Raw genomic sequence first — 18,058 nt, 5'->3', positions numbered from 1 at the left:
AGCGATCCGCCCCGTCAAAACAGATGGGTCCCTGAAAAAGAAGGTTCGGAAGACCCTGAAATCATAGGGGCCCTGCCATCATCAAATTGACTAGATCCGCAAACCATGGTTGCCTCGGACATTCCTGAGCTACGAGTATTATCTCCACTATGTGATGTTCTATTCTCCTGAGCACTTTACGAGGCGGAAAAACATACAGAAGAACATCTCTTGACCAAGGAAGAATCAGAGCGTCTATTCCAGCAGCCCGTTTCTCTGCGGCGAACAAAGAGGTGCGGAACCTTGGCAATCTGAAACGACACCATCAAATCCATTCTGGGTGAGCCCCAATGGTTGGAACAATCCGAAAGACTTCCTCGGCCAATTCCCATTCCCCGGGATCTATACAGTGTCGACTGAGAAATCTGCATGAACATTGTCGACCCTGGCTATGTGAGACGCCATAAAGCCACCTAGATGCCGTTCCACACAGCTGATCAACTGATGAGCTTCTAAAGCCACTGGCCGGCTATTGGTCCCTCCTTACCACTGTGGTCGCCTGGCCTGAGAACACCCATACCAACTTCCTTTGAAGCATCGGGAGAAAGGCTTGTAGAGCTAAATGGAGCGCCCTGGTTTCCAGGCGATTTGATGGACCACTGAGATTCCTCTCAGGACCATTGACCCTGCACCGATTTCCGCAGACTGCTCCCCAGCAGGAAAGACTGGCATCCATGGTAACTACTGTCCACTCTGGTAGTACCAAGGGGACTCTGCGGTCCATATTGTCGGAAAGCAGCCACCAATCGAGGCTGGATCTCGTGGCCTCTGTAAGAGGCAGGGGTAGATGAAATTGCTCTGAAAGTGTACTTCACCGAGAAAGCAACGCTGACTGCAAAGGACGCATGAAAGCAAAAGACCACGGAACCAGTTCCAGAGTAGACATCATCGATTCAATGACCCTCAAGTAATCCTAAACTTGAGGAGGATGTTTGGACAACAACACTTGAATCTGGCCCTGCAGCTTCAGAATGCGCTCTGCCGTAAGGAACAATCTACTCTGCTGTATGTCGAACCGTGCTCCCAGGAACTCCAATGATTGAGAGGGCACTAGATGACTCATGAAAAGGTTGACAAACCACCCGGCTCTGATTTCGCTCGATGAGGTAGGAATGCACCAACAGACCTTCCCTCCGTAGCTGTGCTGCTACAACTACCATTATGTTGGTGAAGGTCCTGGGAGTGGTAGCAAGTCCGAATGGTAGAGCTCGAAACTGGTAATGCTTTCTCAGAATGGCGAACCTTCAAAACTTCTGATGGTCATTCCGAACTCCGATGTGCAAGTACGCTTCCGTCAGATCTAGCGATGCTAGTAACACCCTGCTTCGAATGGAAGCAATGACGGATCGTAAAGTCTCCATGCGAAAGCAGGGTATGCAAAGACATCTGTTGACCCATTTTAAGTCGAGAATGGGTCGGAAGAGTCCTTCTTACTTTGGCACCATAAAACAAATGGAGTCACGGCCCTTTCTTTGTTCTGCCTGGGGAACTGGCGTGATTGCGCAGAGGTCAAGAAGGTGCTGCAATGTCTTTCATACCGCTCGACTCTTCGTGTCATAGGCGCCCGGGGAGACTGGAAGACGATGCCGGAGGCAACATGTAAATCTAAAGTGTAGCCGTGTTTTATCACTGACAGAACCCACTGGTCCGATGTCACTTTGGTCCATGCCTCGCAGAAAGAGACAGTCTGCCCAGTACGATCAGAACCGAAGAATGGACCGGTCGCCCAGCATCGTGAAGGCTTAACCCCTTGCGCCAACTGGGAGTTTCCAGCCTGGAAAACACAATCATCCACGAAAGACTGAGACCAGGACTGTTGTCTGCCGGTATCTTGAGTATAGGTGGTAGTGGATGAACGGGGCACTCGAGATCTACGACCGCCTCGAAAAAGGAGACCTAGAAGAAAAAGCACCTCCCGGCCTTGGCCAATATTCTGGTAGCCAGTGCACCTTATTCTCTCCGAGAGACCTTATCAGATCTTCCAGCTCTTTTCCAAACAGCAATTTGCCCTTGAATGGCAGAGAACCAAGCTGAGGCTTAGAGGAAACCATCCGCAGCTCAGTTTCTTAATCATAAGAGTCTCTGAGCAGAGACTACGGAAACCATGGAGCTGGCAGAAGACCACAACAGGTCATAAAGAGTATCAGCACTGTACGCGATTGATGCTTCCAAACACCTCGCATGAAGTGCCTGCTGTGCAGATAGGGATTCCTTGGCCTGAAGTTGTTGAATTCAACGAAAGCCCGCTCTCAACGAGAAACTGCTACACATCGCCATTCTGACCCCCAGAACCAAGACCTCAAGAACCTTTTTGAGCTGAAGCTCTAGTTTTCTAGTCTGCAAGTCCTTGAGAGCCGTCAATCCAGAAACTGCGACCATGAGGCAAAGAAGAGACGAAAGAGACTTTTTTTTTTTTTTTTTTTTTTTTTTTTTTTTTTAAATCGGTGAAATAAATTCAATTAAATTCCATGAAATGACACTTGCCCAGTCTTCTGTGGGTCCTGGACCATCTGGGGGTGAGTGAGCCGGGCTCCCTGGTTTCACACCCAGCGCTGCTACTCACAGACCAATAGAGCTCTCAGCTCTTAGTCGCAGGTGCCTCTGCAACCAGGGGGGATGGTCCTCTCAGAACCTGGCAACCCTCTGGGAGGCTGAACAGTGTCTTCTTTCAATCCTTCTTTATTATTATTACTATTTTGTTCGTTCATTTGTTTTTTTTGTGTTTGTTTTTAAATAACCTGTCTAAGTCTATTTTAAATCTAAGTAACCAGAACAGATCTGTAGGTCTTGCACCTCCACCATCTGCAGGAGACAGAGAAATACTGACGGACTGTAGGTGGCACCTTGGCATATAAGGCAGAGTCTGTCAAAACTTCTCTGTCTCCATCTGCTGGAGGGGAGGCAAAACCCAGGAGTCTGGACTGATCCGGGTACGTACAGGGAACCAGAACTCCCCGTGTTGCTCCCCTCCAATTCCCAGCATTGTCACAAATCACCTGACACACTGCATTCATTCTGGCTGTGATGTCATCATGGACACTTCACACACAGAGCATAAGCCAACCACATGCTTCTATTTCAAGCAACTTGCAGACATTCTCCCAAAGATAGCTGCCCCCAGACATTCCGGAACATTAAAGCAGCATTGGAAATTCCAACAGAATTCTCATAGCTTCACTTTACTACTCCTCTTTTGATCTAATTCCTACAACCTTGTTTTATCCAAATCTAACGGGGGGGGTGTCACGTTATAGAAATAAGAAATCTGTTCATTAAAATCTTTGTTATTAGAAATATAAACCACAGCAAGGGAGAGAAAGTCATGAAGAGCCAACAGCAGCGCATACCACACACACCTTCATATTAGACATGTCATAGGATGTGATCTCTGCTGGATTATTTTAGGATTCTCAATTTCTAAACTACAATGATAATAGGCTGCAAAGTTTCACATTTATTTGCAGAGTCATGCAAGGGCGTACGACTTCCAAAACAGATGACCTGTTCATCTGGCGACTTAAAAGAAATGTCTTCTTTGAACCTGGCAGTTTCCTCCTGCTTTCCAGCTCAATCTGCATTGGCCTCCACTGCGATACAACACCACCAGCCTTTATTCACAGCGAACCAGGGGTTCCCCCTATTTACAGCTGCCTCCTCAGTTCAGTCATTGCAACAAATTTTCCTCAGTCAGGGCCGTGAACAAGGGCTCCTTCCAGAACCTTGCAATCATAGGTCCTAAGTCCAGCCACTAGGTGTTGAATTATGACACCCCCCCCCCCAAAGGGACCATAAGTGATGTTTCCACACCTCCCCAGCCGATCCAGGGAATGAAAGCCAAGCACTGGACTCAAACCCAGGAGTTACAGCTCCTGCCACCAAGTCACAGGGCCAGCTCCCTCAAAATGGAAAAACAATAGGATAAAGGGACATGCTGTCTCCGACGGTGGCCAGTCCGGGTCACAAATACCCAGCAGATCCCCAACAGTTGGTCTATTTCTTGCATCATACTCCCAGGGATAAGCACTGACTTTCCCAAGTCTACTGGGCTAACTGCTTATGGTCTTTTCCAACCCTTTTTTAAATCACAACCCTTTTTTAAATCACATCAACAGGCTCCAATAAAGTAATGGAAAGGAAAATTAGTTTCTTACCTGATAATTTTCGTTCCTGTAGTACCAAGGATCAGTCCAGGACACCTGGGTTGTGACTCCGCACCAGTAGATGGAGACAGACTAAAACTTGTGGGCGGAGCCATATATGCCCCTGTGCCAGTCACAGCCCCTCAGTCTTACGGAATGTCAAAGTAGAACACAACCAGAGAAGTAAACCAAACTAGATACCGCTAACTAACGGGGAAAGAAACACCCCTTCTGGAAACGGACTCTCCAACCGAGAGAGCGAACAAGCGGAACAGAGCAAATCAAAAACACAGAGCGGACTCTCCATTACTTCAGCGCAGCACTGCGGGCGGGATCCTGGACTGATCCTTGGTACTACAGGAACGAAAATTATCAGGTAAGAAACTAATTTTCCTTTCCCTGTACGTACCAGGATCAGTCCAGGACACCTGGGATGTACCAGAGCAACCTACTGAGGGTGGGAAGCAGAGAGTCCCGCTCGGAGTACCCTCTCTCCAAAACCCCCAGAATCGGTAGCCCGGACATCCAGCCGGTAATGCCGGATAAAAGTATGCAACGACTTCCAGGTGGCCGCCCTACAAATCTCTTGAGGCGACACCTGAGAAGCTTCCGCCCAAGACGCTGCTTGAGAACGAGTCGAGTGAGCTCGCAGCCCCACGGGAAGAGGTTTGCCCCGGATCAAGTAAGCCGAACCAATGGCCTCCTTGAGCCAACGAGCAATCGTTGTGCGGGACGCTGTAGCTCCTTTCTTTGGTCCAGAGAACAGTACAAACAGATGATCTGTGACCCGAAACGGATTAGTGACCTCCAGATATCGGAGAAGGGATCTCCGCACGTCAAGCTTCCGTAACTCCCTCTCTTCAGTAGCAGAGGAGTCTCCGCACGCAAAAGCGGGCAACTCCACCGATTGATTAACGTGAAAAGATGAGACCACTTTCGGTAGAAAGGAAGGGACCGTCCGTAAGGAAACCCCCGATTCAGAGATACGCAAGAAAGGTTCCCTACAGGACAGGGCCTGTAACTCGGAAACACGCCGTGCCGAGGCAATCGCCACTAAGAATGCCGTTTTTTAAAGTGAGATCCTTAAGAGTTCGCGCGTTTCAAGGGCTCAAACGGCGCCATGCATAGAGCGGAGAGAACCCAATTGAGGTTCCAAGCCGGACAAGGCAGACGTAACGGGGGGCGAAGGTGTTTAGCACCCCGAAGGAAACGAGCAATATCCGGGTGAATCGCCAGAGACTTACCTCGCAAACACCCCAGCGCCGCCACTTGGACCCGTAGGGAACTGCACGCCAGACCTTTGGCCAGACCCGCCTGGAGGAACGCCAGAACCTCAGCGACGGAAGCCGAAGTGGGGTCCACCCCGCGCTGCACGCACCAGTCCTCAAAGACAACCCAGACACGGACGTAAGCCAAAGACGTCGACTGCTTTCTGGAACGCAGTAGCGTGGCCACCACCGCATCTGAATAACCTTTTCTCTTCAGTCGATTCCTCTCAAAAGCCATGCCGCGAGACAGAAGTGATCCGCATCCTCCAAACAGACGGGGCCCTGATGGAGTAGGGCCGCCATTCCCTGGAACCGAAGGGGTGCCGCCACTGCCAGTTGTACGAGGTCTGCGAACCACGGCCGGCGAGGCCACTCCGGTGCCACCAAGATCACGTTGGCCGGATGCAACTCTATGCGCCGTAGAATCTTGCCGATCATCGGCCATGGGGGAAACACGTAGAGCAGCACATCCGTCGGCCAGGGAAGCACCAGCGCATCGACGCCCTCTGCCCCCCGCTCTCGACGTCGACTGTAAAATCGCGGGGCCTTCGCGTTGTGCCACGTGGCCATCAGATCCATGTGGGGCACTCCCCACATTTCGCAAATGAGAAGAAACGCTTCGTCCCCCAGCTCCCACTCTCCGGGATCTAGACGATGACGGCTGAGATAGTCCGCCTGCACGTTGTCGACTCCCGCAATGTGAGACGCTGCGAGGTTGCTGAGATGTAGCTCCGACCAGGCCATCAAGCGCTGAGCTTCCTCCGCCACCTGGGGGCTCCGGGTCCCCCCCTGCCGGTTGATGTATGCCACGGTGGTCGCATTGTCCGACAACACTCGGACCGCCTTTCCTCTCAGCAATGGTAGAAAAGCCTGCAGGGCCAGACGGACCGCTCTGGTCTCTAGGCGATTGATAGACCACTGGGCTTGCGACACCGACCATAGGCCTTGAACTGAGCTCCCTAGGCAGACCGCTCCCCAACCGGAGAGGCTGGCATCTGTGGTCACCACTGTCCAACTGGGCACCAGGAGGGAGACTCCGGCGGAAAGGTGACTGGGGTCCAGCCACCAACGCAGGCTGGATCTCGCGTGTCCCGCTAGAGGAAGTGGTAGGTGGAAATCCTCCGAGACCGGCTTCCAGCGGGAAAGCAAGGATGACTGTAAGGGTCGCAGATGAGCGAACGCCCATGGCACCAGCGCCAGCGTGGAAGCCATAGACCCTAGGACCGTAAGGTAGTCGCAGACTCGTGGTTGGCGGAGAGACAACAAGCGTTGTACCTGAGTTTGCAATTTGACCATCCGTTCGAGGGAAAGAAACACCTTGCCCTGCTTTGTGTCGAAAAGAGCTCCCAGATATTCCAGGGTCTGCGTTGGTGTCAGATGACTCTTGCTGAAGTTGACCACCCATCCCAGGGACTGCAACAGATGGAGGACCCTGGCCACCGCCATCCGACACTGATCCTCGGATTTCGCCCGAATCAACCAGTCGTCCAGGTACGGATGGACATGGAGACCTTCTCGGCGCAGTTGAGCCGCCACCACGACCATCACCTTCGTGAAAATACGAGGGGCCGTTGCGAGCCCAAAGGGGAGCGCCCGAAACTGGTAATGCCGACCCAGAATGCAGAATCTGAGGAAGCGTTGGAATGACGGCTGGATACCTATGTGAAGATACGCTTCCGTGAGGTCCAGGGAGGCCAGGAACTCGCCTGGCCGGACCGCGGCGATGACGGACCGGATGGTCTCCATTTTGAAGCGAGGAACGCGTAGGCATCGGTTCACCCCTTTGAGATCCAGAATTGGTCGGGACGTGCCGTCCTTCTTTGGAACGATGAAGTAAATGGAGTAACGGCCCTTTCCTTGTTGGCTGACAGGAACGGGGGAGATGGCTCCCAAGTCCTCTAAGCGGCGGATGGTGGCTAGCACCGCCACTTTCTTCTCGGGAGCCTTGCAGGGTGACACAAGGAACTTGTCCACTGGAATGCGAGCAAAATCTAACGCGTAGCCGTGACTTATCACGGTGAGGACCCACTGGTCCGACGTTATCCCGGCCCATCTCTCGTAGAACGACAGCAACCGCGCCCCGACGTTGGGAACAGCGTGCCGAGGCTGCTGCGGGAGAAGGGCCGACCCTCTTTCATTGTGAAGACTTGGGCGCCGTGATGGCCAGGGCACCCCCTGGCCTACCAAAACGCCTCCCACGAAAGGACTGCTGCTGCTGCTGCTGCCACTGTGGGGTACGGGAGGAGGAAGACCTGAACGAGTGCCCCGACGACCTTTGAGGCCGCGCCCTCCTGGGCCCACGAAAGCGGGACCTGGCTGAAAAGGAAGGCCGCGACCTGGATCTATCTTCGGGCAACCTGAGAGCCCTATTTTCCCCCAGGGAAGCCATCAAGTCATCTAATTCCTTGCCGAACAGCAATTTACCCTTGAATGGCAGCGCCCCGAGGTGAGCCTTTGAAGAGCCATCCGCCGCCCAGTTGCGTAGCCACAGGAGGCGGCGAGCCGAGACCGACGCCACCATGGATCTAGACGAAGTGCGCAGTAGATCGTGGAGTGCATCTGCGCCATATGCTATTACCGCTTCCAACTTATCCGCTTGCGCTGCCTCGTCTGCCGAAAGGTCCGCATTGGCTTGAAGGACCTGAGCCCAGCGTAAGCCCGCTCTCAAAGCGAAATTCGTACACATGGCGGCCCGAATTCCTAGCGCTGAAACCTCAAAAATCTTCTTGAGCTGTACTTCCAGCTTCCTGTCCTGAAGGTCCCGAAGGGCTGTAGCACCCGTAACCGGGATAGTAGATCTTTTCGTTACCGCCGAAACCGCCGAATCCACCTTGGGAAACTTGAGAAGGTCCAGCGCATCCTCCGGAAGCGGGTAAAGTTTGTCCATGGCCTTGCTGACCTTCAACCCTAACTCCGGGGTGTCCCATTCCCGGAACATGATGTCTGTTGAGGAAAAATGGAACGGAAAAGCAACTGCTGGACCCGTGAGGCCTAACAGGACCGGATCCATGTTCGCTTCCTGACGAACCACCGCCGGAGGGGGGTTTATTCCCAGTTCCTGGATAATAGCTGGAATTAGAGGTGGCAATTCATCCCTACGGAAGAGCCTGACCACTTTGGGATCGTCTCCTTCCACAGCCTGTGAGCCTTTGGCTACGCCGGACGTAGCGGAGCCGTCCGCTCCTACATCGTCGGGCCCCTTCTGGGTCTCTTCAGGGGAATCAGCGTCCTCCTCGGGGGAGGAATCGGTGTCGGCCTCCTGTGGGACGCCACGTGGAGGCCGCTTCCCCCGCGAGGTGCCCTGGGGCCCCTCCGCGACCCCCGAAGGCTTCCGGGACCTCTTCAGCGGTGGAGCTCTGCGAGCCTCACTCCGGCCGCGCTTGCTTTTTTTGTATTTTAGGACCTTGCGCAACAAAAGCGCAAGGTCCTCCGAAAAAGAGCCCGAATCCGATGAAAAATCATCGGGACTCCCCGGGGACCCTGTGTCCCCCGAGGGACCCCTTCCGACCGCGATTCGCTGCGGGGAAAGCGCGGGAGGCAAGGCCGAAGGCCCTGCCGATTCCCGCGCCATTTCGCGGCCCGTGGCCAAAATGGCCGCCACTCCCGCGCGGATCGGGAAAAGCTCTTGGGGCTTTTCTACGGCGCCCCCCCCCGCGCGGAGGCGATCGCGCGGGCCGAGAACGAGCCCCCCGAGGCGCCCCCGACGACCCCTCTCCGCCCGGGATGCAGGCCGCGCAGAGACTTTCGCGCGAAAGACGCGCGCGCGCCGAGCCACAGGCCCGGCAGACCGAGCCGCGAGGCATGCCGGCGAAGAGGCGCGAAGACGGAGCAGCAGGAGCGACGAAAACTGAAGAAAAATTCGAACGGCCCTCCCCCCGTCGGCGGCGCCCCCCCCCCCCTGCGAGCGGCGCTGCGAAGCAAGAGAGAGCCGGCAGAAAATAAAACGAAACCTTTTTTTTTTTTTTTTTTTAACAAAAAAACCTGTCGCTGTCCACGGTCCTGGAGCCCTAATCCAGCAGGGGTGAGTGAACCGGGCTCCCCGGTGTCACCCCTGACGCTGCTACTAGGCCAGCTGGGTCCTCGACCCTAGCAGCGGCCTCAACCAGGGGGGGGTGGTCCCCTCAGAACCTCACAACCCCCCTGGGAGGCAGGGCGAAAGGGACCTAAGGGACAATTTGGAAAATTACCCAAACAGAAAAACAACGTAGCCTAACTGGCCTAAAGGAATAAAAAAGAACCGACCCTGACGGAGTACCAGAACCAGGGCAGGCAGGGCTGTGACCGGACCTGCACCATCTACTGGAGACAGAGTAAGACTGAGGGGCTGTGACTGGCACAGGGGCATATATGGCTCCGCCCACAAGTTTTAGTCTGTCTCCATCTACTGGTGCGGAGTCACAACCCAGGTGTCCTGGACTGATCCTGGTACGTACAGGGAAAGTGCAATTTTCCACAGAAAAGGAAATTCAAGGAGAAGAGGGTCATGATATGAAGTTGCAGGGGGGAAGGTCCAAAAGAAAACACTTCCTTACTGAGAGGTAGGCAGATGCCTGGAACAGCCTAATGGTAGAGGCAGTGTCCAGGAAAAGCATCCCAGAAGTTAAACATGTCTGGGTCAGGGCAAAGTGTGATGTAGTAAGAGTGAGTGTGTGTGGGGGGGGGGGGGGGAGAGAGGTAATAACAGAAGAAATGAAGGAAAGGCTTGAGTGCTCAGTCATTTGAAACTTGAGGACCAAAAAGGGTAAAGTAAAAGCTGGCAAGCAGAGTGGCGGTGCAGCCCATCAGCCTTCCAAAGTGGCTGGGATAACCAGCATAGGGCAATTCAAACCCAAGCACGGGGAGGATGACAGTCTGGACAAAGTCCTCACTAATTTTGTAGAAGGGGGCCTGGATTTTAGATGAAGCATTGCTCTTGTAAGAATCAAACAGGAAGTCAAGGCCTGAAATGGCCTGCCAACGGAGGCTGTGGTCAGCACTGAAATGGAATTTAACATGCCTGAGCTTGCTATGGAGAGCGATAAGGAAAAGCATCAAGAGATTATATAAAAGACGAGGGGGTAAGCAGGTGCTCATCTCCCCACAGAGAGGAAGAACCTCAACTGGGCAGATTGGATGAGCCAAGTGGCCTTTATCTGCCATCGTTGATAATGTTATGATATTAAGTCAACATTTTCCTGACAAAAGTCAAAAATGGGAGGCCAGGACCAGAGATTGTGTGCAATACCGGCAGGACACCTACACCATAGGCTTGCAACGAGCTTGTAAGAATGCAGAGAGACTGGTGAATAATATCATTTTAAACTCTTGCTTTGATTTTTCTGACAAAAAGGACACTGGTGACTAACCACCGAAAATCCGAAGATGCCGAAGGACACATGGGGTATACTTAGCTCTTCCACATCATGTCCAGCTTCTCTGTTTCGAGAGAAGAAATATTGCAGGTATCATACACATAAGGGTAGCTTCTCCTTGGGCCAATGCAATAAGCCACATGTTAAAACCGTGCGCCAAAAGTCAGTGCAGAATTTTATTTTTTTTAACACACATGCTCCAAAAAATCTTAACCCCTGATGCAGTAAGCGAATAGCAAGCTAATGCATCCAAAGTTTTTAAAAGGTGTGCCGACTTGAAAACATGCACAGGCTAAGAGTGATTTATGCGTTGTGCACAAATCGGTTTCCTGTGCACAAATTTTAAGTTAGTGCCCTCTCATGGAAATCCCATGCTAATGGAGGTATTAGCTATTCTCTGCACATAAATCATGTTTGCTTTACATACATTTTGTGCACAAAACTCCTTGCTGCATCGGGAATAAAATGTGTGCACCTTATTACATTAGGTCCCATATCCCATCCTGTCCAAGGAATACTGCAGAGAGAGCTCAACAGGGATCTTTTTTTTTTTTTTTGCATTTAACAATTCTTGGGGAAGGAGAGAACAAAGTAGTGCACTTTTCATTACAGCCCTATGGGTAGCAGGAGCCAGAGTCCACAACAGACCCCCCCCAGGTCTCCCTTTGGCACTACAGAGCACTAAACACTGCTCAATGACTTGGTTTCCGACATGAGGGCATTGCCAGGGGGCCTGCACGTACCTGATGGGTCTCCTCCGGTTTCTATGCACTTTTTTATTTTCTCCTGATCCTGCCACCGCAGCTCTGAAAATCCATCGACGTCGCCGGGGGCGTGCACACTGGTCTGCTTCCAGAAGCAGGCATAGTGATACCAGTGTGGCACTTTCCCATCAAACATGGGGGACTGGCAGGAAGAAAAGCAAGAAAAGAAAATGTAATTGGATTTCCATTAACGCAGAGAAGGCAGTAGCAGAAGACAGTCACAACATCGCGCGAGAGAGGATGGCGAACCTCCCACCACGACATCACCTGCAACAAGGAGAGAGCATTAACCTCTAACATTATGCACTTGCTTCCCAGCCAAACACTGCCTTCATGCTGTCTGCATTCCAGTCCATGAGGTGTCTCGCTGAGGGCTCAGTGCAAGGCACAGACGGTCATAATGCAAGGTTCAACTTAAAATCGTCATTCTCTCACCTATCCTTTTTTATGATCTCTTTGGGGATAGATATTTGTACACAACGCCCAAGGCACACAAATTTTCTTCCATTCAACTGCCCGCCAAGACAAAACCTTCCCCCTTTTACATTCTGATTTTAAATTTCATTTCAGAGTGTATCTCACAGCTTAAGGTTTCTGACAGTGAGCCCATCTTAACCTAGTATAAATGCTGATAAGCCCAGGACAAACTCAGCCATGTTTACTCTCTTCTATGAAGAGGCTTTCTTATGAAGCCAAAGCCCACTACTTTCCCGTTGTACTTGTGTCCCTTCTGGCTAATTAAATCAGTCCAAACGGACTTGCGTATTGGCTTAAACCATCTATGAATGCTTCCCTAAATAAGGGCATTATCCCAACCCTTTGACAGATACTCTGGTTAGTCCATTATTGAAAAAAGGCTCCTCTGGACCCAGAGATTTTGGTAACTTCAGATTAATATCCAATATCCTATTTTAGGGATGATGAATAGGGAGTGCAGTTGCGTCCCCGCTGCAGGCCTTGTTAATTAAGACTAGTTTCTTGCACCCTCTGCAATCTGGGTTCAAGCCAGGCCATGGTAAAGAAATAGCCCTAGTTGCCTTAACAGATGAATTGCAAAAAAGGAAGGTCTCTGTATCAGCCCTTTCAGATCTGACCGTTGCCTTTGATTATAGTTAACAATATGCTTATAAACAGACTGAAGGGCCTATGTTTGGGGGAGGGGCAGTGGAGCTATGCTTCAATGATTTGAATCATGTCAGGAAGATCAGAGAACACGGCTGTGAGAACACTCCTCATTTTCCTGGCCACTTAACTGGGTGATTCATGCCTCATTTTTCCCATTGATAGCGAGGCAGAATTAGGCATGCTGTCATGGGAACTGTCCATCAGTGCCCGGGAGGCTGAGCTTCCTAAGCAGAGGTTAGAGTTTTGTGTCCTCTGCGGCTGCGTGTGTGTTCCCACGCAGGAAAGTAACAGATTCTCCTCAGTCTGTAATTAAGCTTAGGCATAGCAGTATAAGAAAAAAGGGTCGACTAACAGGGAGGAGGGAGGGTCAGCATGGCTAATTCATCCTCCTATCTATGGAAACACCGTTTACGGTAAGCAAACTTGCTTTTTCTCGTTGATAGCAGGGCTGAATTAGCCATGCTGTCATGGGAGTCCCCAAGCTCCCGATCACGCTAATTAATATGAGTCTTCACTGTCGCGTGATCATATAGTAGTGGTAGTCGACCTCCCATTTTATTATTTAAAGTATTCTTTCCTTTTTTGAGGCATTGCGACAAGTTGCTAGTAGTTCCATGGCTGGGAGACCTCATCGATTTACTATTAGCTGGAAGGCTGTGTCCACCAGCGACCATTCCCCCAGGTCTAGGTTTCTCTGCTGAGGTAGTCCGCAGAGATGCTGTCTTTTCCCGCGATGTGGGAGGCTGAAATCCCTTGTAGATTTGTTTCCGCCCACTCCATGAGGGGGTCTATTTACAGAGACACCTGCTGGCTCTTGGTTCCTCCCTGGCGGTTGATGTAGGCAATGGTTGTTGAGTTGTCTGACATGACTCTGACGGACTTGCCTCGAATTTTGTGGCTGAATCGTAGGCAGGTTAGTCTGACCGCTCGAGCTTCCAGGCAGTTTATGTTCCATCCCGCCTCTTCCTTGTTTCATTGTCCCTGGGCCATCAGTTCCTGACAGTGGGCTCCCCACCCTCGCAGACTTGCGTCCGTGGTGAGCAAGATCCACTTTGGTGCGGATAGGTTTATGCCTCTGCTTAGGTGTTCTTCCTGTAGCCACCTGAAGCTGCTCCTGAACCTCTGTCGGTAGCTGGAGGCGAATTGAGTAGCTCTGGGACACTGGGTTCCATCGTGACAGCAGGAAACATTGTAGAGGCCGCATATGGGCCCTTGCCCATGGAACAACTTCAAGAGTTGATGTCATGAGGCCGAGGACTTGAAGGTAGTCCCATACCTTGGGGCGGGCTGAGGTCAACAGTTTTTGTAATTGACCCTTCAGCTTCCTTCTCCATGGAGGGGGAAGGTAGACCTTGTTCTGTTTGGTATCTTTCAGTGCCTCTCCCCCCTCCACTGGAATCGTAGTGCGTTTTGAGACTGCACAGATCATAGCATCCACTTTGGGAAAACATAGAAGTTCCTTAACCATGGGTTCACTCCTTATATATTACGGGCCTCGCAACTCGTCTATTCGAGTACACCTCAGTGCGATAGCAGCTTATCACCGCCCATATAGAGGACAGCCCATCTCCGTCCATCCTTTCATTTCACGATTTCTGAAAGGCCTCACTCACCTACGGCCTCCAATCTCAAAGCCTCCGGTGCTGTGGAATCTAAATTTAGAACTGGAACAATTGATGGTGGCACCCTTTGAACCAATGGATGAGGCCCACATCAAATATCTCACATGGAAAGTAGATTCCTCGTCGCCCTAACGTCAGCACGCAGAGTCAGTGAGCTCCAGGCTTTGGTGCACTACAGTCCATACCTGCAATTCTTCCATAACAAGGTAGTGCTGCGAACGCACCCATCTTTCCTACCAAAAGTAGTCACCCAATTCCACTTGAGCCAATCCATCGAGTTACTGACGTTCTTTTCCAAACCGCATCAGAACGATAGGGAACGGTTATTGCATACATTAGACTGCAAGAGAGCGTTGGCGTATTATAAACGACGTACACATTCAGAGACATGAGTGTCCCAATTATTTGTTTCTTTCAACCCGAACGCTCCCGGCCTTCCGGTAGCAAAAAGGACTATATCCAGCTGGATAGTTCAATGCATTCAATTTTGTTACACAAAGAAGAACCTACCATTAGATTCTCGCCCTAATGTGCACCTCTCTCAGGTACCGCCCATAGACATTTGTGAGGCAGTGATGTGGTCTTCATTACACACGTTCATGTCCCACTACTATCTGGACCAACAGACAACTGAAGATGCTAAGCTAGGAAGAGTCGTATTGCAAATGATGTCCACCTGAGTTACAACCAACTATCCACACCTTTGATCACGCAAAAAACCCCCCAAAACAAAACAAACAGAAAACCATTGGCAGCGTGATCGGGAGCTTAGGACTCCCATGACAGCATGGCTAATTCAGCCTGCTATCAATAGGAAAAAGCAAGTTTGCTTACCGTAAACGGTGTTTCCGTAGATAGCAGGATGAATTAGCCATGCTGACCCACCCACCTCCCTGGATAGTCTGCAAGTTATTTCAAAAACTGCAACATCACAGACTGAGGAGAGACTGTTTTTCTGCGCGGGAAGGCACGCGCAGCCGCACAGAGCAAAGCTCTGTATTCTACTAAGAAGCTCCGCCTCCTGGCCCTGATGGACAGTTCCCATGACAGCACGGGTATATGTAGGCTGATGTCAGCTTTGAAATCTGACTCCGTCTCCCATCTGCTATCAAGAGAGCACATAACCCATTGGTCCTGAGTCCATCTGGCTACATGCTAGGAAAATGGGCGTTACATAAAATGTAGACTTCATGGCTAAGGCCCTAGAAAAACCTAAATTACATAACCTTGTCTCCAAAGAAGAATTTCTACCACTCAAGGGACTGGATTTACTGAAGAGCTTGGCACATCTGCCCCAAAATTATTCAGCATCAATAATTTTTTAAGAACACAAACTAAATGCCAAGAACAACAATGAGATGCGTCAGGAGTGACAACATCCCCTCCTCCCCCACACTTTCAAGATCCTATTATGTTCCCTTCGTATGCCACATGTACAGTAACTAGTTTTCCAAGTTACAAATAAATAATACAATAAAATAACATCTTAATCCGATTCCAAACAGAAATGCAGATTTTGTAAGTCTACCCTACTCTAAAAGATGTGACTGAAGTGCCAAGCACATGCAGCGGGGTACTCTGAGGCTGCAAGAAGTGCTGGAGCATTACCTACGTTTTCTATTTATAAATTGAAGCACGAATTGATTCACGTTCTAACTGGCACATTTTGTTTGTGGAGTTGTTAGCAAACAAAACTGACAAACCAAATAATCATAGCACATATTTTTCTGTGCACTGATTATTTCACTTTGATCTCAGCACATTCCGCTTGACACAGGCAAATAAAATAGGAAGATTGGTTCTTACCTGCAAATCTTCGCTCCTGAAATACCACAGAACAGTACAGACAAGTGGGTTTAATCATCCCTACCAGCAAATGGAGGCACAGAACAAAACTTTGAGGCACTGCTACATAACCAAAAGTGCCACCTGCAGTCCCTCAGAATTGACCTGTACCCAAGCCAAGATGTGTACCTTAACAAACCCCAATAAACCATGGGCGGATAGAGACTTAAAAGTTGGAGCCCCCTGAAAACTAGGCCCCTTAACATAAGGCATATACCAAACTATGTACACTCTTCATTAATCTGAGTATATCACATACCAGCTCAGCAACATCCAGAAGTAAGGAAGTCTTTCGAAAAATGAGGATGGGTCTCTGGACTGATCTGGGGAACTTCAGGAACGAAAATTAGCAGGCAACAACCAGTTTTCCTTTCCTGTTCGAACCCCGGATCAGTCTAAACAAGTAGGATGAACCCAAGCCCCTCTATTCTGGGCGAGAACTCGAAATACCCACGTGCAACACACTTTCCCCAAAAGACGCCTCTTCCGGCACCTGCACATCCACGTTGTAATGTTTGGTAAAAGTGTGAGGAGAAGACCACATCACCGACCAACAAATCTCCTGCGGAGAAAGCAGCTGACACTCCACCCATGAGATTGCCCTTGCCCATCCGGAATGCGCTCTCAAGCCCTCCGGCATTGACCGGCCCTTATAGATGTAAGCCAAACATATAGTCTCCTTCAACCATCACCAATAGTGCCCTTAGAAGCCTTATTATCCTTCCTTGCATCACTGAACAGGATAAACAGATGATTAGATCTCCGAAGGTATTAGTCACCTTAAGATATTGAAAAAGAATCTGACGACATCCAATAAGTGAAGCTCCCTTGCCATCGGAGCATTGGCTGCTAAAATTTGGAAAGGCCGGTAGCTCGACAACCTGGTTAAGGTGAAAAGAGGACACAACCTTAAGCGAAAAGGAAGGAAGCATACTTAAAGAAACTCCATCCTGTTAAGTGCCAAGTCATTCTTTATGACGCTTACCCAGGGATGCAAGAACACTTAGATTTTGTAGAAAGCATAATTTTTTATTGAGCAATATAAGTATTCTTGGGAGATGCCATTTCTCTAACAAACTGACCAGCATCTCATTGTATACATGAACTGATCCTTCTTTTATAGGTAAAATACAATACAGTACTAGGTCAGAAATTCTGTACGTGCGTGACCACCTAGAGAATCATTTACATAAGTTGTCATGTCAACAGCATGATAGATTATCCCTAACTTACCCTGATTATTTGTCCAAGGTGGAGCCCATTTACCATCACTCTTTAGATAGTCCTTTGTTCTGTTAGAACCTTGTTGGTCAGGGCAATTATCACATCTTAGGCTGTGTTTACAGATGCTCCTGTTAATTGTGCCCCTGTAGTGACAGTCTAGCCTGAAGTTCCAACTGTTGCCTTCTGCTTTTGTGACCCTATAATTAGGCATCACAAAGTGTCACCAGCTTCAACTGCTGTCCAGGTGTCCTTGGAATTCCTCCAGGTCAGGCTCAGTAAGGCATTTAAAGTTCACATAGCCAGGAAGTCTAAGATAGCAGAGGATTCTCGGTCAGTTGCTGTCTCCATGTTGGTCTCAAGCTCAGGCACACATATCAATCCTCCGAAAAATGCAGGAAAGGGTCCCTACAGTACAATGCTTACAGTTCAGAAATCCTTCTAGCTGAGCAGACAGCCACCAGGAAAACAGCCTTCAGGGTTAAATCCTTTAAAGAAGCCCTTCTAACCGGTTCAAAGGGAGGACCACCCAGCACTCGAAGAACCAAATTCAGATTTGATGCTGGACAAATCTTCTGGATCAGAGGACGAAGATGTTTTACCCCCTTGAGAAAACGAACCACATCCGGATGAGACGCCAATGGTATTCCTTGAATCCTACTTTGAAGGGACCCTAAAGCTGCT

At 50.1% G+C, this 18,058-nt stretch overlaps 1 protein-coding gene across 1 annotated transcript in view; it reads right to left on the bottom strand.

Annotated features, from left to right (window-relative positions):
- Positions 1–18,058, bottom strand: part of PARP1 (poly(ADP-ribose) polymerase 1) — a 233,401-nt gene that overhangs the window by 208,788 nt on the left and 6,555 nt on the right. The window contains exon 2 of the mRNA XM_029593046.1: positions 11,541–11,703. Coding sequence (XP_029448906.1) covers positions 11,541–11,703 — 163 coding nt within the window. The remainder of the gene's footprint in view (positions 1–11,540; positions 11,704–18,058) is intronic.

This window comes from Rhinatrema bivittatum, chromosome 3, assembly GCF_901001135.1.
Source record: "Rhinatrema bivittatum chromosome 3, aRhiBiv1.1, whole genome shotgun sequence".
Lineage (NCBI taxonomy): Eukaryota > Metazoa > Chordata > Amphibia > Gymnophiona > Rhinatrematidae > Rhinatrema > Rhinatrema bivittatum.
The sequence above is the reverse complement of the archived record's forward strand: the minus strand, read 5'-3'. Positions and strand labels throughout refer to the sequence as shown.